Source organism: Eschrichtius robustus, chromosome 20 (genome assembly GCF_028021215.1).
Source record: "Eschrichtius robustus isolate mEscRob2 chromosome 20, mEscRob2.pri, whole genome shotgun sequence".
In the NCBI taxonomy this organism is placed as follows: domain Eukaryota; kingdom Metazoa; phylum Chordata; class Mammalia; order Artiodactyla; family Eschrichtiidae; genus Eschrichtius; species Eschrichtius robustus.
In genome coordinates, this window is record NC_090843.1 from 25,028,608 (window position 1) to 25,051,694 (window position 23,087).

Consider the following 23,087-nt stretch of genomic DNA (forward strand, 5'->3'; position numbering starts at 1 on the left):
GTCAAACACGGCAGTGTGAAGGTACCCAGCACAGTGCTGAGCAGATAGGAAGCAACCAGCACGTGCTAGGGCTCTCTGCCTCCCTCCAGAAATAGAGTAGGTGCTTCCATTTAGAGAGTTTCAGGAGCTAGATCCAGGAACGACTCCAGACTTTTGCTCTTCTAATGAAGGAGCCTAAGCAGCTGAGCTTCTTTTGTGCAGGTAAAAAGGAGTCAGAGGGGACAGGCTGACTCAAAGTAGCCAAGGAAGTGAACGGTCTGTTCCCATACCTGTAAGGATTTAAACCAGAGAAATCTTCCTTTGATTTCTAGGTGAGGGAAAGGGGGTGGCAATCAGTGGAGGCTTGGGATCCGCACTGGGCACAAAGCTTCAAGTGCCCTGACCTCTCAGCATCCATGCTCGTGGTCCACAATACCTACCTCAAGTTTTTCAAAACGTGAGAGGGAGCAGAATTTCCCTTTGATGCGAATACCTAGAACAGGGAGATGTGGGCGCACATCTTTCTAAGATGTGTAAGAAGGGTCTTTTTATAAGCTTGAGCTTCTCTCCATCCCATCCCCCACCCCCAGTCAAGTGACACACTGGATTCTAACCTTAGCGAAGAGGACCCTTAGCTCGTCTGCCAGGAGGAGTTCTCAGCACGCCGGCCACAGCGGGCAAAACCGCCCCAGCAAGTACAATTTCCACCCTCCTCCTCTCCACCATCTAGCCAAGTGCCCGGCCACCCTCTTCCTGCTCTAGGTAAATGCTACAGGAAAATGCAGCTCCTTCAAGAAATCATCTCAACCTGAGAGAGACAATGATTAGAGGCGGCACTGCTCACTGCTGGCAAATAAGCCTGGAGACAAGAAGGGACCCACCTTTTCCCACCTCCCACAGCTATCGATTGTACCCCACAGTATCCTAACTTCCTGCTGGGTTTTCTGTCCTTGAACTTAATGAACTTAATGGAAGAATGGATAATACAGACTACTTATTGCTATGCATACCTATTATCTGGAACCAGAGGGTGGCAGGGAGAGTTTATCCCATCAACTAAACAAGCTCAGAGTAAGCACTCCCTCCACAGATACCCTGCATCACAGAGGAAGAAACAACCTTCCCCAGCCACAAACCACATCCCTCAACAGTCAGTTTACTGCTAGGAAAATAAATCCCAAGTGCATTACCTATTAGCAGCAGGTCAGTGGCACCATTCTGTACTCAAATGAGAGCTCCTGGGTGAAACAGACTTGAGCAGAGAACATGCTTTATTGAGGAGTAGATATAGAACAGCACATTCTACCACATGTGGGGAAGGATTAGCTTCTGTAAAAGGCCTTTACCCCTTAAGAAAACCCCCAGTGAAGTTGCTTTTGGATAAATTTTAACAGTGACACTGAAACTGGCAGGGAGCTGCCACTGAACATGCTTAAAATTAGCTCCCCCCCAACCCACAGTGAATACAAGTAGTGTACAAAGATGACAAGAGAAAGGCACAAATGACCAGAGTTGGGATTGTGGTGAGGGTTCCACATGAAGACAGCGGTGTTGTAGGAGACCAAGTTGGAAAGGGTGACATGTCATACATCAAAAGCTGCCCCAAGATAGCAGGTTATAATGGGCTAGAGAGAAATTAGAGGGAGCATCTCTTCCTTCACTTAAACACCACCAAAAATAGGAGACCAGAGAATGGGGAGATGGTGGTAAATCCCAAAAAGGAAATGGAGGAGGAGTTCTTGGAAGGGCATAAGCACTTCAGTCTTAGAGGGATGGTGAGGCACTGTTGAAAAGGGAAGCAAACCTTGGCAGGGGTGGCCATTATGCCTTGCTGAGTCATGGGCTGAGACACGGAAGTCATTTTCAGTCACTTCTCCAAGGATGTTCAGACAAAAGCAGTGTAACTTATGTGGAAGTATAGGTATGCTATATCAGACTGATACTGGTGAAAAGGTTTCTGCAGTGTAATTAACCATTTAACATGCAGCATGAAAGGGAGAACTGGAAATTATTTTGGCACCTGCAAACGTAAAGACGGGCAGGGAGTAAACAGAAGAAAACGTTTACTACTGGGCACTTTCTGGTGAGGCAAAAAGTAGCATTCCATTCCCTTCCACCAAGACGTTGCCCACTGCCCACAGGTGAACTCAAATCCAAATACAGAATCACCACTTCTCAATTCTTTTCTCCATCTCATTCAGATAATGTGCTGTAACCAAGACAAATCCCTGCGAGTCTTCAAAAGTATTTGGCTCTGGTCAGCCTGACACTGATCAAAAACAGGTCTTTCAGTAAAAATGGAGGAAAAAACTTAAAGTGAGATGAAATCCAAAGGGAAGGGACCCCTCCCAGCACACACACACACTCAGAAGTGTTACCTCTTCCCTGCCCCTCCAAGAACACAGGTAAGGAGTAACTGGGAAGGTCCTGGTGGCGGTAACCGTAGTTGGTGGTCTGGTGACTGGGCAGCAAGAAGAAGCACTATTACAAAGTTTAGAAGACACGACACAACCTCATGGGGCCAGAGGAGAGAACCAGTGACTGGACAGGTACAGTACCAAAACAGAACACCTTGGGTCAGTGCTACGAGGGATCTGCACTCAAGTCTAATACAGATCCCATCCAGGCAACCTCACTGAGGCCGAAACAACAGTTCCTCAGAACCAGCGTCTGCAGTGTACACGAAGGTCGGAGCCAGGACAGTCCTGAGGGGGATGGCCTTCCCAAAGGATACTGTACTTGCCAATCACAAGAGCAACAGAAATGACAGACAGATCCCTAGGGTACGGATTCCTACTGCTGGGGTTCGCTGGCTCGGAGTAACCGGTCACATTAAGTGCCCTTGGGAGGGGTCCATTTTAAACAGCTTGGATCCATGGTTTTATTGGAGTTGGATCTTTTGGCCTCTTTGGCTATCCACTCATCAATCAGGTCCTGAGGGAGAACAATGGGAAATATTATTATATACATTCAACTTATACATGTTTACAAGTGGATTCCAAAATGATTATTAGCAAAGAAGAAATGGCCAAAGATTTAATAATATACTAAGGTGTGAGACAGGTATATAAAAAAAAATTATCTTTTGATTTACCTAGTGCTCTCCTACCTAATCCATTTCTTCCTACTATGCCCTCGGTAAGACCTGAAAATCATTATTCGTCTTCCATCATTAAACATTATAAGTCAACTTAAAAAAATTTTAAATTGGCATGAGTGGAGATGGCATTTGTTAAAGGAATTTAAAACCACTTCCACAGGACCTGGAGTTTATGAAGATTCTCCTCCACAGATAGGCACTCTTCATCCGATCTAAGAAAATCATCAAAGGATAGAAGTACGACTGTGCAACATAAAGCTGCTTAACTGGAGCTGCTTACATGTCTGTCATTCAAATCTGAGACAGGAGCTTAAGGTAAGCCTAACAATGAGACCAAGTAAAGGATGCATAGAGTCAGACTCCTTGACGAAGGGAAGGTTACCTGTAAGGTGTGAAGGCCCCACTTTGCTCTGCTAGGCCTCAAGGGACATTAAGCAAAGAGCAAGAGGCTGATAGTAACTTTACCTGTCTCTTCAAAACTAGGTGTTTTCCTTTCCAGTATTTGAGCATCTGAAGGGCTTGCAGAGTGCTGACAATGTCCACAGGATTCACAGCTGTCTCCTGGCTAATTTCTGAAACAGAAGAGCTACTGAGAACTTGGCCAAAATGCAGACACCACCCCCGCCCCGCCACACCAAGGCCCCCTCTCCCTTGGAGGAAATCTAGATGCAGACTCCAAATATTTGGAATCTTCACTACTTGACCCAAGCTGTTCAGAAGAAATTTACAAAGCATTCATTTGACCAGTTAAAATAACTACAGAAGACGGATATTACAGCAGGAAACCACTTGGCCCCTATAGAAATCAAGGTCAAAGACAGACCAAACTAAATTCTTCCATCCTCACATAAATATTCAGGGATGTCAGAAGTTCCTGTGTGTGCCAAAAGACTTGAAGTTTTTCTTCTTTCTTGACTTTTGTTGAGAATTAAAGTGTCAGCAACCTGAGATTTGAGATGCAATAACGTATGCCTGAACAAAACCTATCTATAAAACACATTTTCTCTGTAAGAAACCAATTCATATAACCAGTCCCAAGGGCCAAACACTCTGGAATCCTGCGGCACCTTTAGTGAGTGGTCCACATTAGTGGGTCTTCTGCTCTCCCATTCAGATGAAACACAGAATGGGGCATTTTCTTTGCAGGTTACAAAGCATGAACAGGGCCAAATAGAAAAGTCAGAATATTCAGTGGAGCTAACATCTTGAGGAACAACCATTTTCTAAGAGTCAAAAACCAACCTTTGATAGAAATCTCTTTGCCTTGGAAATTATGCAGGTAACGAAGAAGCACTTCTTTCCAGTAACTGCGGTAGCTTATGAGCCCCAGATCTGAGAGTGGACGCTCTGGGGAGCCAACTTTTTCTTCCACTTTGGAAAGCAAATAACCTGCCAGGGAACAATACAGATACTGTGTCTCACCCTAGTAAGAACAATGTACCAACATGGAAAAAGATTTAAGGAGCAGAGTCTGCTTTGCAATATCAATTAGGGTTCAGTCATTTAATGCAATACTATGTTGGCTGCCTTTGTACAAACAAAAGGGGATGAATGTGTATTTACATTTACTTCTAATAGACATTAAAAAAACTCTGGAAGGCTTCACTAGAAACTTATCAACGGTTATCTGTAGGTATGTGTTAAGAACACGGTAGATAAGGAATTCCCTGGCAGTCCAGTGGCTAGGACTCAGCATTTTCACTGCCTGTGGCCTGGGTTCGATCCCTGGTCGGGGAACTAAGATCCCACAAGCCGAGTGGCGCAGCCAAAAAAAAAAAAAGCCGAAAAGCAAAAACAAAAACAAAAACAAAAAACAGGGTAGATGGGAACAGAGATTGGGAAGCCATTTCACTATACAGCTATTAATCTTTTTCAGATTTTTGAACTTTAAGAATGGGTTATCTCAGTACTGCCTATGAAATATTGGTGGGGGGCGGGGAGGGGGACGGGGATGGATACTATCTGAATTTCACTAAGTCGCTAGTTTTAACATCTAAACGTCTAACTTTCAACACCATGGGGATGCAGTCAGCAAGATTCATACCCCAGGAAACTCTACTGGATAATTAACCTGCTTTCTTCAACAAATAAATAGCAAAGAAAAAAAAGAAAGAGATGGAGTGGGAACTTTTAGACTAAAAGTGATTTATAAGCTACATCTATCAATCCCAATGTCAGTTCTATCTGGATTTGAGTAAAAATAATTTTTTTTAAAAGAACAAAATCACAAAATCAGGAAAATTTGAATAGTATAATTTATGACATTAAGGAATTTTTTGGTTTTTTGGTATTTTTTAAGTATAACAGACCTTATTCTTTTAGAGATGCCAAAATAGTTGAGGGTGGGACTATAGGTAAAACAAGATTGGCCATAAAATGGTAATCATTACAGGGGAGTTTATTATATACTATTATGCTACTTTTGTATATGTTTGAAAATTTCCACAAAGTTAAGTTTATAAAATAGGTGTTACCTATTCAAAGATATACAATCCCCTCACACCCTTAGTGGATTATGCCATTTCCTGATTCATCTCTTACCAGATGGCTTAAAAAAAAAAAAGGATCACAAAGCTGTTTCTAAGAATTCTAATTTGACTAAAATGTCATGTTACAGTGAATATCGAATAAAACACGGCTGAATCTCATTATTTACAGTAGTTATATTCTACAAAGTCACAGTGAACACTGAATTAGCGAATATTGAACCACTGCTCTTAGGGGAGATACAGGGTTAGGTTCCTGTGGGCTGCTGGTCACATTTTTGTCAACCAATCAATACATAGCCTCGTTTTATGTGCTTTTGTTTAAAAATACCTATTTAATACATATGGTTGATTCATTAACAGTGAACTAACAGCCAACAGCACAATAATGTATGCCTGAATAAAACCTATCTATAAAACACACTTTCTCTGTAAGGCACATCACAGCCTTCCTAGACAGTACTTCAGCACTACGCTTAGGGACCATTTAAAATCAGCAACAGTGAATTCCCTGGCGGTCCAGTAGTTGGGACTCCACGCTTTCACTGCCAAGGGCCCAGGTTCAATCCCTTATCGGGGAACTAAGATCCCACAAGCTGTGCGGTGCGGCCAAAAAAAAAAAGGAAAAGAAAATCAGTAACGGAAAGCACAAAAATATGGGGACTTCCCTGGTGGTCCAGTGGTTAAGACTCCGCGCTCCCAATGCAGGGGGCCCAGGTTTTGATTCCTGGTCAGGGAACTAGATCCCGCATGCATGCCGCAACTAAAGGTCCCGCACACCACAACGAAGATCTCGCACGAGGCAACGAAGATCCCACACAACTAAGACCTGGTGCAGCCACATAAATAAAGATTAAAAAAAAAGGCACATACAGAAAAAAAAAAAAAAAAAAAAAGGCACAAAAATATGAATGACATGGTACTAACAGACCATGAAAAGGACACTTGCTTAAACACAGAGAGCCGAAACAAGGCACCTTGTTTAACCTCATCTGGGAATGCATGGTGACTTTTTTTTTTGGCTGACATGGGCATGTTGGTTGATTTTGGGCTTATGAATAAATTTTAACGAGTAGGCAAATTCCCAAATACAGAATCCATGATTAATAAGACGACTGCCTCTAGACAAAAGCTTACAAAACTAAAATTCCTAACACCCAAGAACAAATTTGAAGCCTTATGCATGTATGTGCTGTTCATAAGTCTCAAACTGGGGTAATCCTAAAGAGCTTACTTTACTATCCTCTGTATCTCCCACCGGTAGGTACCAACTCAGGGTCCTGTATTCATTTGAGTGTTCAATGTGTATCAGGCCAACTGACAATGTTCAGATTTCTTCCACTTACTCATTCACTTAATACCAGTGTAATTCCACTACGTGCCAGGAATTGTATAGACAGATCACAGGACAAAAAGACAAACAACAATATTCACATGGTCCCTGATTGTGGAACTTATGACTTTCCTGTTTCACTTACTGAAATCAATGAGCATCTTGCCATAGCCCTGTCTCATGTACTGAGGCATGGTAAGGATACAGGATACATTGTAGTTGAGGAATGAATTCTTTTCCTAAAATCAAGAGCAAACAGATGAGCGGGTCATGAGAATCTGGAACCAAAGGTGTCAGCAGTCCCACAGATACAAAACAAGGTTGCTTGCAAAATATATGCTAACTAGTCCTGAGGAATGGCTGTCAGGCTCACAGCTGGTACATCCACACCCTTTATGATGATCCCAGGGTTTCCCTAGCTCTAAGATTTCCAGTCTCATCTTAAGGGGGCTGACTATGGGTTCCTTACAGGCACAGAGCAAGGCAAGAAGGTTTAGAACGCTGAGTCAGTCTAGAGCAGCCCTCTTTAAAAGCAGTATTTCAAAAGACTGTTGCCTACTGGAGAAGGGAGGGAATCCAAACAGTAAGTCCCCATTCTGGAAAGGGGTCAAAACACAATTAAATCACATATTGCTTGATTCCATTTATGTGAAATGTCCAGAACAGGCAAACTTATAGAGACAGTGGGGTTGGGAGGGAATCAGTGGAAATGAGGAGTGACTACTTATGGGTATGGGGTTTCTTATTAGGGTAACAAAAACTGATTGTGGTGACTGCCAGGTGGTTGCACAACTCTGTGAATATGCTAAAAACCACTACACCATACACTTTAAATGAGTGAATTGTATGGTAGGGGAATTATATTTCAATAAAGTTGTTATATTAAAAAGTCATAAGCAAAATCTGGCCTTGAGTCTTTAAAGGCACAGTGGCATTATCAACTGAAGGAGCCCAGCTAGAAAACCAGGCAAAAAGAACGTATTCCTGGTTTTAAGCTAATAACACAGAGGAGAGCAAAGCCAGGAGAGTTGGTTGGCTTGACTACAAGATGTGGGCTTGTGGGTTAGTAGGCAGGGCCCTGGCCAGTAATTAATGGGCAGCTTCAATCCACAAGTCCAGAAATGAATAAATCAGAAGCTTTTAATAAAGAATTGCACACTTTCATTGAATAATCTTTGATACGTGTGTTTCCACCCCCCGCCCCGCCACCCTTTAAGAGAAGGGCTGTCATCATTGCCCAGGGAACTGCCTCTTTCCGTCAGTGATCTGAGTCACCATATGCCAACATCAATCACCCTGCTCTGGTCATCAGCTTCTTAATCTCCAGATCCTGCTGACCTTGGAAAAATATCCAATCAGGTGACAACCAGTGTTGTCTGCTTCTGTCATAACATAGAACAGGAAGGGCTCCACATCATAATATAATGTCTTGTGGTCCAGAAAAAGCTTGGCCAACAGGCACAGGTTTTGGCAGTAGATCTGGAAGTAGAGAAACAACGTTTATGTGTGGGTCAGTGATTCTTATTCTTATCAGACAAAGGCCTAAAATTTAAAGATCATACCATTATTGTTAATGAAGCAGAAATTGTGTATTTTGGCCAATAGAAGAGTTCTATCTTCTTTACAAGGTGAAATGGAGATAAAACAAATTTCTGAAACCTGTGAATGTACAACACTATCACCCCTTTTTCTGATGTCAGCACTTTTTACCTTGTTTTTCTTGCCATCCACTTCAAACACAGAGATTGAACCTTTGCGATATATCTCATCTCCGGGTGGGTGTTTCCACACACACTTAGCCTGCAAGAGAATGGAATTCACATCAGAGAAACAAACCTTCCCAGTAAGACTGCTGCTCAAAAGGGAAAAGGAATCACAGGTCAAATTTAGTTAGCTGAGATGGACAGTTGGACAAACTTGAGAACATACAGCAAAACAGATTTTCTTTTTAGTGAAACAAATAAAGGCTTCTAAAGTCACTGCAATATATTTATGGTATTTTTATAGCAGTTTGGAACAGGTTTTCTGGATTATATTCTGGCACTGTTCCAACCCAGGAGATTAAAGTCATCTACCACGTAAAAGCAAGATAAATAAAAAAAAATACCCTAGCTTATTATAAAATGCCTTGTGCCAACAGGAAATTCTTAAGCAGCTTATTTCCAGCAGCTGAGAGTTGCTAAGTAAAGGTACTCTCACCTTTACCAGAAACTTCTCATTACCACCTAAACCATTATGGTCTTCTTTTTTTCAGATTAGAAAACAGACCCAGTGATAAAAACCGTGCCCCCCTCTCCAAGTGTTCACTTTGTTATACTATAATGAAATAGGAGCATGTCCTTCTGTGGCTTTAAAAAAAAAAAAAAAGGGCAAGGAAGCCTGGTTGAGCAGCAGGAAGCAGGGGGAGCGGAGGGGGGAGGAAGACAGGACAACGGACACTGACCTGGCCACAAGGGGGCACAAGGTACTCCTTTCCTCACCCTCAATCGCTAATAGATTTAATGCAGCCGGGAAGCCACTGCTGTAAATAGGTGAATTTTTAAAAGGTTTTATGTAAAATACTTTTTAAAATATCATTTAAAAGGCATATGTATATGGAATATTTTTTTATTAAATTTTATTGTGACTCTTGGTCAACTCAAGAATCATGCCCCAATTTGTCACATGTAAGGCCACATATTCAGTAACTGGTCTTGTTTCAAGAAAGCTCCACCTGTAGTTTGTTCCTATCTCCACACCTTTACTCATGTTGGCTTTTCCCAACAATAAGCAAACTAACAACAATTATCTGTTCAGAAACAGAAGCCAAACTGTTGGCCAAATGGCCAAAGAAAGCCCATTTCTGTGATTATGCCTAAAGCAACAGGAATCTTCAGAGGTGTGAATTAAAATAGGTTTTTATTTCCTGAAATTCAATTTTTATAACTCATATAATACAGTAGAGAACCTCAAATATTCAGAATGTTTACTTGATCCTCAGATTTATCTAGGCCCTTTGTTTTCTCCCCCTACTACTATTTCTTGCCTTTTAGCTACTTCCTTGGTTAGTGCCACTAAATAAACAGAAACAGAAAGAAAAAGGGCATAAATAGTAAGCAGTTCATATCGATAAAAATACCAGTCTTTCACATAGCAAACCCTGAATTAGGTTATCTCCATGGTCTTCAATCATGGAGTCCAGTCCTCACTCATCACCCACCTGCCCTCCCTCCCCCTCCCCCCTCCGCACATCCTTCCCCACCCCGTCTAGTGGGCTGGAGTCTAGAGGGCTTAATTAGCAGTGGCAGTTCTGGGCCACTACATACTCCAGAGTTGGGAACACAAAAAAGCAGTTATCACCAAACTGGGGAGAAGAGTGTTATGACAGAAATCATAGGAAGTCTGGGTTATAGATTCTCAGCATGCGGAAATCCTGGGAAATAAAGACGGAAGGGGAAGGGAAAAGAGACACCCTAAAAGGCCTAAGAGCCACAATTACATTGTGACTATGGAAATAAGCAAAAAGATAGGTTTCCCCGCCTGACAGACTAATCTCCACCTCTGACCCTTCCCCAACCCTGCGCCATGGCAGAAATTCCCTTTAAGACAAGACTTTTCATTCCGTAACTAGGGAAAGAAAAATGGCTTAAAACTGCAAAATACCTAGTGAGCACATTTGTCAACAATAAAATCAGATTCAAGGCAATTATACTTCAATAAAGATGTTTAAAAAAAAAAAAAAAAGAAAATGTGATATACAAAAAAAAAAAAAAAAAAAAATCAGATTCAAGTGTTTATTCCTATTTTCACAGGAACAAGACCATTCAGAAACCAGAAAACACTAAGCAACTCAAGGGAGAGGCTGACCTAAGGACCCATTCTGTTAATTTCGTAATTTGTCTTTCTTAAGCAAGTGTTCATTTAACACACATTTATGGGGCATTAACTGCCCATGCTAGCTGCTAGGGATACAAAAGGTTAGTCGCGTCCCAGTTCTGTCTAATGAAGGTCTATCTAATGAAGTCCATTTATTTTCATCTAGTTGAGACACAGAAAAGCTTTGGGCAGAGGTAATTCATATCCCAAGGGAGAAACAGACGAGAGCAGGCAGCAAGAAAAAAGACAGGGAGATGAGTATGACAGGATGTGGTTAAGGGCCACCCAGGCTTGCCACAGGCTGTATATCCCGACTCTGAAATGTGGCTTTCAATTTCCTGTGCCTTCGTCCCAGTTCTGTGGACCACTTAGAGGTGCTTAGATAGATGTCTAAATCTAGAGATCCCATAGCTTACCACCACCATGGTCATGGACCCCCAAACAACTTACCATGTGTCGGCGGAGTATTGTTTGGCTCTTCATGTATTTTAAACAGAATTCACACATGTAAAGACGTCCCAGTCGTGCATATTCCTCAGGATAGGGAGAATGGTACCACGTATCAAGCTCATAGCGACCAAAAGCAATTGTTTTAATCATGTTGCTCCCCTCTGTGATTTGGCCTTGCAGCCTTAACTTCTCCTATTGTAGACAAGAAATTAAGTCCAAGGAGGATTAGAATTGATCATTTCTGTAGTTTTAAGCTGTGTGCACGCCACCATGCTAGGTTATGAGAAAAAAAAATATCACATTTGGCTTCTATCTCATGAGAAATTTGCACTGAAGAGAACTACAGGAGCACAGATAACCAGAACCACGAAGCTTATAGAAAATGTACTATCTGCACTGCCCAGAGCACAGGTCTCAATAGTGGCTTTTCTCTGCTCCCTACCACACTTTGGGCCTCATCTCCTGAACATCAGAACAAGTCCTCGGTAAAGTTTTATTTTTACCAGCCAGAACCAAACTGAATTATAAAAGGCAATCTATCACAAATACTCCCTACACCTTTACGAAACATTCTAAAACTAAACAAAAGATTCTCTAGAATGTGCTTTACATATCTGCAGCTTTTATAAAGCTGCGAGGATCTGCATGACATACACCCATGGCAGCCATCTTCTCAACTTAGGTCCTTTAAAAAATATTTTTGAAAGAGGGATGATGCTTTAATTCTGGAATCTAAAGCTAGAAAGTAGAAGATATTTTTGGATGCCTGTCCCCACTCAGCGGCTATGAGTTGGCTACAGAAATAATTCTGAATAACCAGGTAAAGAGTTGTGAAAAGCTGGCCTAGGAAATGCTCTGTTCCAGGGTAGGATAGAGAAAACCAGCAGCAGCAACCCAGCCTAGCCAAGGGCAGCTATCAAACCCTGCCTCCCACATAACTTCCAACAAGTCTATTCGAGAATTTTTAAATAAAGTATTCAATATAATTTTTTTAAAGAGGAAGATGAAATTCACTTTACAAGCTAAATTTCCTTGAAGACAGTTAATTCATTAAATCCGAGGTAAACTCAATCACAATTTTCTTTTTTTTGGCCGCACCGTGCATCATGAGGAATCTTAGTTCCCAGACTAGGGATCAAACCCATGCCCCCTGCAGTGGAAGCACAGAGTCTTAACCACTAGACCACCAGGGAAGACCCCTCAATCACAATTTTCTTAAAGCAAAATTGTTGAAAATTCTGCCTAGGGAATCAAAACTAAATGGTAACTATAAATAAAAATCAGAAGAGGAAACCATCTTAATACATGAAACTAGGCTGTGTCAAAGAATAATTCTAAAATATCTGACAACAACTGTGTCCATTATTCCTTTTCACCATTCTTTTTATTCTTTTATAGCTGTAATGAAGGGCTGAGGCAACCCTGCAAAGGGGAGTTCCTGTTTCGGTTAAGAGGACAACAGAGAGGGGTTATCTCCCAGTCTACAGGTTCTCGGAATTGCAAATTACCCACCTGACACAAAGGGATACCTGTTGTTTTACCCAGCTAACCACCTCCACCAAACAGGTCCTTCCAGGAGTTGAGGTGGGGAGGAAAAACTTTAAGGGACAAGGGAAGGGAGGAGGGGTAATTAATTTTAAATATGAATGGGAAGGAAGAAATTCTCAAATAAGGATGGCTGGGGGAAGGGGAAAGAGTCAACCAGCAAGGTATATTTAATCCCCATCAAACTGACTGCTCATCATTTTTCTTGGCAGTTCCAAGTGCCCCTCCCAAGTGGTCCTCAGCTTGGAGGTTTTACTACTCACCAGATCCTCTGAAGCCCGGGCTTGTGCTCTTCGGAAAAGATCCAAGTCATACTCGCTAGTCAGGTTTTCCAAAAGAGGTTCCCGAGTGTTCCCATAGGTCTGCCTGTGTTCCTAGGAAAATAACCAGAGCGTGATACTCTCTGCTTCTAAGAACTTAATCTATTGCATTTCAATGGATGCCAACCAGAGGGCCAAGAACAACCGTAAGCTATTTATTTAGTGCCTACTATTTGCTAGGCATTATACTAGGCACTAGGGATTGAGTACAAAATAAACTATTTATCAGACAGGTTAATTCCAGAAGACACCCACTACCCACCCTAGTGAACCTGGAAAGGAAATGCTCTTGTAATCTCTCCAAAAGTGAGTTTCATTCTTTGGAACTCTATGCTTCCATTTCTTTCTCTGAAAATGTGCGTGACAATACAAAGAAATAAAATATAACAAACCCAAAGGCGCTACCAGTTCCTAGAATCCTGAGATCTGGAAGGAACCTTGGTGGACACTCCCCATTTAAAAACAAAACCAAATAAAAACTAGAATCTCTAAGCCTTCGAGTCTAAGATTTTAGACTGAATAAAATCTGCAGGTAGGAAGGGGCAGTTGGACTAAGCAGTCTTTTGTAAACTCTTTCACTTGAACTGCTGCAGCACCCACCACTACACGATCCACCAAAGGTACCGTAACGCTCCCACTTTAGAACTCCAGCCCAAGTGCACTGGAAAAAAGGCTGGCCTCTGAGAAATGTTTTACTCAATATTAAGCAAGAACAAGGGACAGAACAGACAGAGAAAATTAGAATCATAGAAATAATCCAGTTTTAAATAAGTAACAAATCTTACCATGGCAGTCACTACACAAATATCCTTTCACAAGAAATTCCACACAGGAAACTTGGCTTTTAACCTTTGATTCTAGCCCTTCCCACTCTGTCCTAGACTCCACCTCCTACCCAGAGAATAGACGATAATGGTTGTTTAGAGGAGCAGATGGCTCATCCCAGGAAGAACTCAGTAGACTTGTTCATATATTATCATATGAAGAAACCACCCACCAGCATCTTTACCCCTATTAAAATTTCTTCCGCTTAATCTGGCCCCATCTGATGGATATCTTTTTAAATTTGGGCTGTTATCTAATACTTGGGTTTTAAGTATAAGTTATTTCTTCTAGTTTCATGAATTTTTTTAAAAAAGCTTTAAAAAATCCTATCCAGCATTTTTACCAGGAAGGTTCAGTCCAAATAACCTAGCCCAAACTAGTGGAAAGCAAATGTAAGGTAAATTTCAGCTTTTACTTCAGACACTCTCTCTACCTGTATGATTCTGGGAAAATTACCTCTCTAAATCTCAGTTTCCCATCTATAAAACAGGTGAAATACCATCCATCTTTGTAACAAAGATTATGGGAGCAACATAACCACAGTGCCTACCTAGCACATAAGCACTCAATAAATGGTATTATCGTATTATTACACCTCTACCCAACTTGTAGATAAAAAAAATGAACAAGACAGAGGGGAAGCATACAACTTCCCCCCAACAGCCCACTTCTAGAGCCTTCCCTCTCTCTACAAACCCAGCACAGTCTGGAGCAGGTGTTTAGCTACAAACTCACCCCACAGCCTCCACACATCTCAAACTGGACCATCTCCATTTACTCGTAAGGATATCATTTTTAAGACAGTGATGACTACCACAAAAGCAAATACATAGTTGGGCATATTTCTGTCTTAATGAAGCCATGCTAAGTATTCACAAACCATACTTTTAATAATCTATTCTAATGACTAAAGAAACAAAGAGTCCAACTCCATGGAAAAATAAAAATACACATCAGAAGAAGATGCCAAAACGTTAACAGTGGTTTATATCTGGGAGGGTGATTTTTTTTTTTTAATTTTTCTTTCCTATAGTTGGTATTTTCAAAGTAAACGCTATGAAGATATTTATAATAAATCTTTACTTAAAAATTAATATTTTGTGCAAAAAATTTTTGGAAGAATTTTTAATAAAATGGGGAAATCATCTTAAGATAGGTAAATGAAAACACAGAATTAAAAGCTGTACTTATAGTAATATCCAAACTATGTAAATAAGGCATTGTAAAAAGCTAGAAAGTTATATCCCAAAATGCTAGCTGTGGTTATTTTTACGTAATAGGATTAGTGTTTATTTCTGAATACTTTCCTTAATTGTTCTATATTTTTTATTACAAACGTGCACTACTTTTAACACTAGAAAAATAAATTAAAATACTACAAAAAGACCTATTATACAATGTATCACCCAATTAATACCTTTTATCATGTAGGTATTCTATTCTTCCATTAAAGGAAATGCACTACTGCTTAGCTTGAATATTCTTCCTTACACAGACATCTCCAACATCATGAAATTTGTTCGAGCAGGTAAATTTAACCCTTTAAACCTAAAGTGAGGTTTACAAACTAAAAGGATTCAATTTTTTTTCATCTAAATTCTAACAGTATTTTGTTTTTCGAGGACTCCCAGTTCCACTCGTATTGGGGAAGTATATATAGTGAATTCTAACTGCCAGCGAAGAGTCCTGTTACTTACAGGGCACACCAAATGGCAAATGTGAAAAGCAGAATCTCAGTAACCAAAAGGAATCAAATGTGATAGCAAGAGTTCATGGTAATTAAATATTTAACTTTTTCTCACCATATATTTCTCTTTCTGTTCTTTGCTCAGCCCAGAATTTCTTTTCTTCCTGAGTTCAGCAACCTTTTCCTTATATCGCAACTGCCTCTCTGTTGGTGCCTAAAAAGAAGGAGAAAATTGAGGTTAGCTAGAAAACTCATTATGTAATTAAGTTTCTAAATGAAAGTAACATACACCAAAGACGGGGTTGGGGGGGCGGTGGGGGGGGACGCCAGATGCGTTACGGGCACCCTGTGAATACTGCGGTAATTTTAAAACTCCAAATAGGGTTCCTTCATCACCTAGAACACTACCCTGTCAGTTAATACGAGCTCAGGAAATGTATAATATTTTAATATTAATCCAAACAGAATATAAACTAAGGATGGAAGCAACAGGAATAAAAGATCATTTCAATTCAATAGGCATTTATTGAATGCTTACAGTTTTCCAAGTACTGATACGAAAATGAATAAAAATTTAAAAACTGATTTAGAATCCAAGATAGACAATGAAGACAAGTGTAGAGTGCTTTCACCTGCCAAGCACTGGGAACAGGTACTTTACATGCATAATTTAGCTGACTACACTGCCAGGTAGGTATTATTCAAGGAAATAAAGTTTAGGGAGGTTAGCTGACCTGCCCAAGACCACACAGCTAGAGTAACACAATCGCCGTATTCAAATCCAGATCTGTTTGGCTCCAAAGTCAAACTTCTCCCTCATCACCATGCCTCCTCTGCTATCCACTTATAATCTAACCACAGAAACAGACATCCATATGACGAGCTATGGGTATATAATATGTGCCAAAGGCTAAACTAACAATCTGAGAACACTGCAAATAGGAATACATGCGGAAGAAATTCATTAATGGTAGAAGATTTGGGAAGAATTCCTACAACAGCTAAGAGTTGCACAAGGCCTTGAAGGAGAAACACAATCTCTTCTTGGTATAAGTATAGAGTTCTAGGGAGAAAAACAGCAAGAGAAAGACCAAAGGCATTCAGCGGGGAACAAGGAATTAAATGTAATCAATGGGCATGAATGTTCAGAGAGGCAGAAAGATTAGAGCGAAGCACCATCTTGGAATCCAACAGAAAAGAGAAGTAGAAGAAAATTGACATAAACAACAAGCGTCAAATGCTAAGGAAGTCACTGGTGACATTGGAAACATACCACCAGAGCAGAGGGGCCTGAAAGTAAATTATAATGGGTTAGAAAGTGGATGCAAATAAGGAAATAGAGCAGCAAGTATAATCTTTCAAATAATCAAGATTACCTATTATTACTAATATTATTATTACCATTATTATTATTATTCTAGGTAGCATGATTCCTTCTTTCATGAGGTAGAAGTTTTTTTCTTGAAAATTCACTATTTGGAAAAAGTACGATTCTAAGTTTATGACCGAAGACCCGTTATCCAGACACAGCATAGAAAACGAGGCATGGATATACCTAAAGACCATTACAGGGCAGAGGAGATCCAAGACTTGGCTCTCAAACTGTAAATGGCCAGAGCTTTAACAAGGCCCGTACCTGGTGCCTGGTTGCATGCCTGTTGTTGTCATCTTGCCTGTGGGACAGCATCCTTTCTTCTATCTGCTTATCCCGGCTCTGTGCTCTCACCTGCAACCATCAACAACGTCAATCAATCCACCTGCCTCTAAGACTATGTTTACTTAAAGTGCAAGAATACAACAGTAATCCCTTGAATTTACACTGTACTTTTACTTTCAAAGGGTCTTCACATTTATTATCACACTCTCTATAAGAAATAGATAAGGCAAGCTTCACATTCTGTTTTCTCAGCCATTATCCGAGAATCAGAGAAGTGAAATAATTACAGCTAGGTGGCGGTAAAGCTAAGATTTTAAGTAAGTCTGATGACTCTGAGCCTCTGTACTCTTTCCATTGTGCAACAGTATGTGTGAGGAAGCGCAAGAACAGAGTAAAGAAGTACAAAGAAAAGGTTAGATACTTGGGATCAAGTCTACAGAGAAAGTTAAGTCTGTAGTTATGACCTTAGACAAATCACATTAGCTCTCCAAGTCTCAGATTCATCTTCTGGGCAGTGAGGACTCATATCCAACTCCCTATTCTACATCAACACTAAAACTCAGCATGGTCAAAACAGAGTGACTGACACTCTCCCACAAATCTGCTCCACCCCAAATCTTCCCTGTAGCAATAAATAGCAACACTTTCTAAACAACTGATCAGGTCAAAAACTTGAACGTCATGCTTGATTGTTCTCTTTCTCTCCCACCTCACAATGAATTCATCAGCAACTCTATCAGGCTGCCCCCCTCCAAAACATATCCTGAGTCCAACCAATTCTGACCATCTCCACTGACAATGACACCAGACCAGGCCACCATCTACTGCCTAAGCCTCAGACACAGCCTGTCTACCCTGTGTCAACTCCCGCCGCCTCCAGTCCACTCTCCACATACCAGCAAGCTGTGATTTTTAAACAGTGTTTATGATATTACACCACGCCTCTGTTAAAGCCCTCCGAATGCCTCCCACGGCCGTCAGAACAAAAGCATACTCCTTTTGCCAAGGCCTACAGGTCCTTCATGATATGGATCCTGCGTCTTCATTTCCCATCACATTCCAGCCACACTGGCCTACTTTCCACCCTTCAAATGCAACCATTTATCCCTGTCTCATGGCCTTTGTGTTTGCCCATCCTTCTACTCAGGACCTAGACACAACTAACTGCCTCTTTGCCGTCACCCATGACTCAGATAAAATGTCTTTCTCCACAGCCCAAGCAGAAGCAGTGCCATACCCTGTCACCCCCAAAACAGTCACTCTCTGTTTCCCGTTTCATTTCTCAGAACATTACCACTACACGAAATTCTTAATTGCTTACTAATTTTATATGTTGATTTTGCCTTCCTCCATGAAAACGTAAACTCATTGAATTCAGTCTTTTGACTGAATAAAAATGGTAATATCACTGATTGCAATCATTTACTGGAAAACTCAGAGTAATTCTGTACATGCAAGTACTTTAAAAACTCTGGGGTTTTTAGTAAATGTGAGGAATTAGCCTAATCTTTCCATTTGGGATTCTAAATGTAATAAAAACATGTATCTTTCAGAAATTCTCCTGATCCTCACAAGCACATGGTCTAGTAGTAAAGACGGATTATGCTGAGCCTGATTCCCCTTGTAAAAAAGAGCACAAAAGAGGAAAGGTGAAGACATGCGTTCCTTTTTTCAGAATTTTCTTCCCCACACTGAAAATTTTCTTTTTCTTTTTTAAAAAATAAATTGCTTAAGGCAACATGTTCATACTGCTATTAGCCAACAATTTAAAAAGTTATACCTTAAGAAGACTTTTATGTAAAACCATCCATAGTATCAGATCGTTATATTTAAAGACAAGTGGTAACGGACAAGTCTCAAAAACCAGAGATCACAGTTATTTTCAGAGAAAGAAGCATCTAATGCCTTGTCAGCTTCTGATGCAGATGTTGGAAGAGCTGCTCCTGTTTTGCTCTGGTCTCACACTGATGGGAAGATAATGGGAAGACCTACCACTTCTACAGAGAGCAGAAGAAACGGCCTTGCTTATATGAGAGATTTGGGATGAAGGAAGATAAGAGTAAGTATCCACAACCTCAAAATCCACGTAAGCATTGAAAGTATGCTACTTTGCTGAAAGACTAAACACAACACAGAACGAAACTTTCCCTCCTGTGGTCTACTTGTAAATAAGAGAACACGTTCCTGTATCAGGGAGAATTAATGTTACCTGGGGAACCTCATTTTTCTCAGGAGGAAACTGGCCCAAACAGGAATAAACCTGTTATCCTGGCCTTCTTAGCAAAATAACAACCACAAAAACAACAATTAATACTTTGGTCTAACCAACATGGGTAACCTGCCCAAATACTACCTGAGCAATGCATTTAATTAGTAACATTTTCAACTCCTGCTTGCCCATCATTAGTTTCCTGGTTCCTCCTTGGTAGCAACAACCCATACAGAAACATACAAAACAGGATCTTAGGCTCTACTCCTAAATCCATTATTCCAAACCCCGAAGGTTATTTAGAACTATATTTTTCAAGAATGTAAGACAAGAATTAGCCAAGAGTAGGTGTGATTGAGAGTGACAAAACGAAAAGTATTCCACAGAAACAGACAAAGAAAGAGGAAAAGAATTTTGAAAACCTTTTAAAAAGCAAAATGTCCTCATAGATCTATAAGAAGAGAAACTAATGCATAAATATTGAGATCACATATTTATGCAAATTATTCCTTATGGAAAAGGTCCCTAGCAATCTTTGAAGATAATTTTCAACAGAAAATATCAAAGCACTTAGAGGATGATGTTCCAAATATTCCATAGATAATCTCATCGTTAATTTCTCTCAAAACACTCATTACGTAGAATAATTCATTTGTCCGTTGTTTTTTTTTAAAACACAGTTGTTTTTTATAATGTTTCCTCCACTAGAATGTAAGAACATGGACCTTGCCCATTTTGTTCACACTGTATCCCTACTGTTTAGCAAAGTGCCTGGCAAATGGTAAGCACTCAATAAGTATATGTTGAATAAATGACAATACAATTACCTTGCATTCATCAGCTGAGAGGTTATGATAAAGAGGACATCCTGATATAGAGAAATGTCTCTCGTGTTTTCCTGTAAGGTGTCCTGTTAAAGGAGGAAAAAACTTAATCTCAAGATGAAAGATTTAAGCTTGTAAAGTCATATTTTTCTCTACCTTCCTCTACCTTTTTTTACGGTATCATTTTATCACGTACATGTCTGATTACAGATTAAATCCATCAAAGGTAAGTACTGTTAGGGTCATAACTTGCACCCACAATAAATTCTTTTCTTCCACAGGTTGCACCTAGCATCTTTGAACACATTTGCATATATTCAGTATAAATTATAGTTCCCTCTTTTCTGATAATTATTTCTCAAATTCCAAAATGTCATTAAGCCCATAAACTTATTTAAAAGGCACAAAGTTGGGCTTCCCTGGTGGCGCAGTGGTTAAGAATCCGCCTGCCAATGCAGAGGATGCGGGTTTGAGCCCTGGTCCGGGAAGATCCCACATGCCGCAGAGCAACTGAGCCCGTGTGCCACAACTACTGAAGCCCGCGCACCTAGAGCCTGTGCTCCGCAACGAGAAGCCACTGCAATGAGAAGCTCGCATACCACAACGAAGAGTAGCCCCTGCTCACCGCAACTAGAGAAAGCCCGTGCGCAGCAACGGAGACCCAATGCAGCCAAAAATAAATAAAATAAACAAATTTAAATAAATAAATAAAAATAAAAGGCACAAAGTTACAAGCAAGAATATTTTCTTTTGGTGGAATTTAACTTTCCTATGCTAAATTGATCAAGTCATATGTATAGTAAGTACTTTCCTTTCTGTTATGCAATGTTACCCAATCTGAATTGAACTTTTTTTTTTTTGGCTGTGTTGGGTCTTCGTTGCTGTGCGCGGGCTTTCTCTACTTGCAGCGAGCAGGAGCTGCTCTTCATCGCAGTGCACGGGCTTCTCATTGCGGTGGCTTCTCTTCTGTGGAAAATGGGCTCTAGGCACGTGGGCTTCAGCAGTTGTGGCATGTGGGCTCAGTAGCTGTGGCTCTCAGGCTCTAGAGCGCAGGCTCAGTAGTTGTGGCACACGGGCTTAGATGCTCCGCGGCATGTGGGATACTCCCGGACCAGGGCTTGAACCTGTGTCCCCTGCATTGGCAGGTGGATTCTTAACCACTGTGCCATCAGGGAAGTCCTTTTTTAAAAATAAATTTATTTATTTATTTATTTTTGGCTGCGTTGGGTCTTCATTGTTGCACACGGGCTTTCTCTAGTTGTGGCAAGTGGGGGCTACTCTTCGTTGCGGTGCACGGGCTTCTCATTGCGGGGGGCTTCTCTTGTTGTGGAGCACAGGCTCTAGGTGTGCAGGCTTCAACAGTTGCGGCACACAGGCTCAGTAGTTGTGACTTGCGGGCTCTAGAGCACAGGCTCAGTAGATGTGGCGCACGGGCTTAGTTGCTCCACGGCATGTGGGATCTTCCTGGACCAGGGCTCGAACCCGTGTCCCCTGCAATGGCAGGCGGATTCTCAACCACTGCGCCACCAGGGAAGCCCCTGAACTTCTTTCAAAAATCAAAAGAAACTTATGAAAAATGGAGAAGGAAGTGGCCTTTTCTATCATATAAGGAAACATACCTTGATAATTTTGGACCAGATTAAATATATTCATTCTTTTGGAGGGGTGGCTGGTTTTGTTTAAAGATTTAGCCTTCTTCTATAATCAAACTTTTATATTATTCATTCATTCATTTATTTATAAAATACATAATCAAACTTTTAAACAGGCAGTTTGCACAAGGCCCTCTTAAGAAGGGAAGATGAAGATATTAGGAAAAACAATACAGAAAGCTCATTTTATCTAAAGGGGTATCTCTTCATTTTTCTATTTCTCATGTGGTTTGTGAAAATACACAGAGAATTGATTATTTCATTTTTATATGTCCCTTCAATCAAAAGGTTTATCAAACACCTAAGATTGAGAGGGATGGTGAGCCAAGGCTAATTAGATAAAAAGATAAATTAGCTAAGCTAAATTGCAAATCTACAAAAACCTTTATCTTTCTTGGGGTAAAGGAGACATTTAAAAGGGATTTAAAAATTATACAAGATTTACAGAGTAAGCTTTAAAGGGTAAAAACAGGGAATCCCTGGTGGCCCAGTGGTCAGGGCTCCATGCTCTCACTGCCAAGGGCCTGGGTTTGATCTCTGGTCGCAGAACTAAGATCCCACAAGCCTTGCAGCGCAACCAAAAAATAAATAAATAAAGGGTAAAAACAGTCCAAGTACTGGGGGAGAGGGGAGTTAATATATGATATGCAGGCTGCCATTTCTCCAGGACTATATTATTTAAAACGTAATCTTAGAGATCCACACATTTATCTTAGACACAAAAAACTACCCTCACTGATCAAACACTATGTACAAAATGTAAAGTATCACTGCTATAGCAAGCTTTTTAGATACTACGCATCTATAACTTCTGAATAAATTACTCAAGTTTGTTTTATTTTATAATATGTAAACTACAACCAATATGTCTATATTAAAAGTTTAAAAATGGTAGCTGTTCTGTTGACCTAGCAATTCCACTGCTATGAATTTATCCAACAGATTTTCTAGAAAGACACCAAAATACATACATACAAGGCTATCAATTACAGTACTGTTCAAAATAGCTTTAAGAAAAAAAAGTTAAAATATGAGAAACAATATAAATGTCAATCAATACAGGGCAATTTAAATAATTTCTGAACTTTCAACATAATGGAATTCTCTATATCCTTTAAACAGATGGACCTGTGAGTGCCAATAAGTAAAATATCTAAGATGTCAA

At 40.4% G+C, this 23,087-nt stretch overlaps 1 protein-coding gene across 3 annotated transcripts in view; it reads right to left on the bottom strand.

The window, feature by feature from the left end:
* Positions 1-1,232: 1,232 nt before the first annotated feature.
* KAT7 (lysine acetyltransferase 7) overlaps positions 1,233-23,087 on the bottom strand; it is a 31,639-nt gene continuing 9,784 nt past the window's right edge. For 2 of the 3 annotated variants that reach the window (XM_068529664.1, XM_068529662.1), the window contains exons 5-15: positions 20,274-20,356; positions 17,217-17,306; positions 15,696-15,794; positions 13,012-13,122; positions 11,204-11,395; positions 8,609-8,698; positions 8,237-8,377; positions 7,044-7,137; positions 4,322-4,468; positions 3,545-3,651; positions 1,233-2,913 (exon numbers count right to left, since the gene is read on the bottom strand). In XM_068529664.1, the coding sequence (XP_068385765.1) occupies positions 2,812-2,913; positions 3,545-3,651; positions 4,322-4,468; positions 7,044-7,137; positions 8,237-8,377; positions 8,609-8,698; positions 11,204-11,395; positions 13,012-13,122; positions 15,696-15,794; positions 17,217-17,306; positions 20,274-20,356 (1,256 nt within the window). In that variant the 3' untranslated portion in view covers positions 1,233-2,811. The remainder of the gene's footprint in view (positions 2,914-3,544; positions 3,652-4,321; positions 4,469-7,043; positions 7,138-8,236; positions 8,378-8,608; positions 8,699-11,203; positions 11,396-13,011; positions 13,123-15,695; positions 15,795-17,216; positions 17,307-20,273; positions 20,357-23,087) is intronic. The other variant, XM_068529663.1, reaches the window with a different exon arrangement.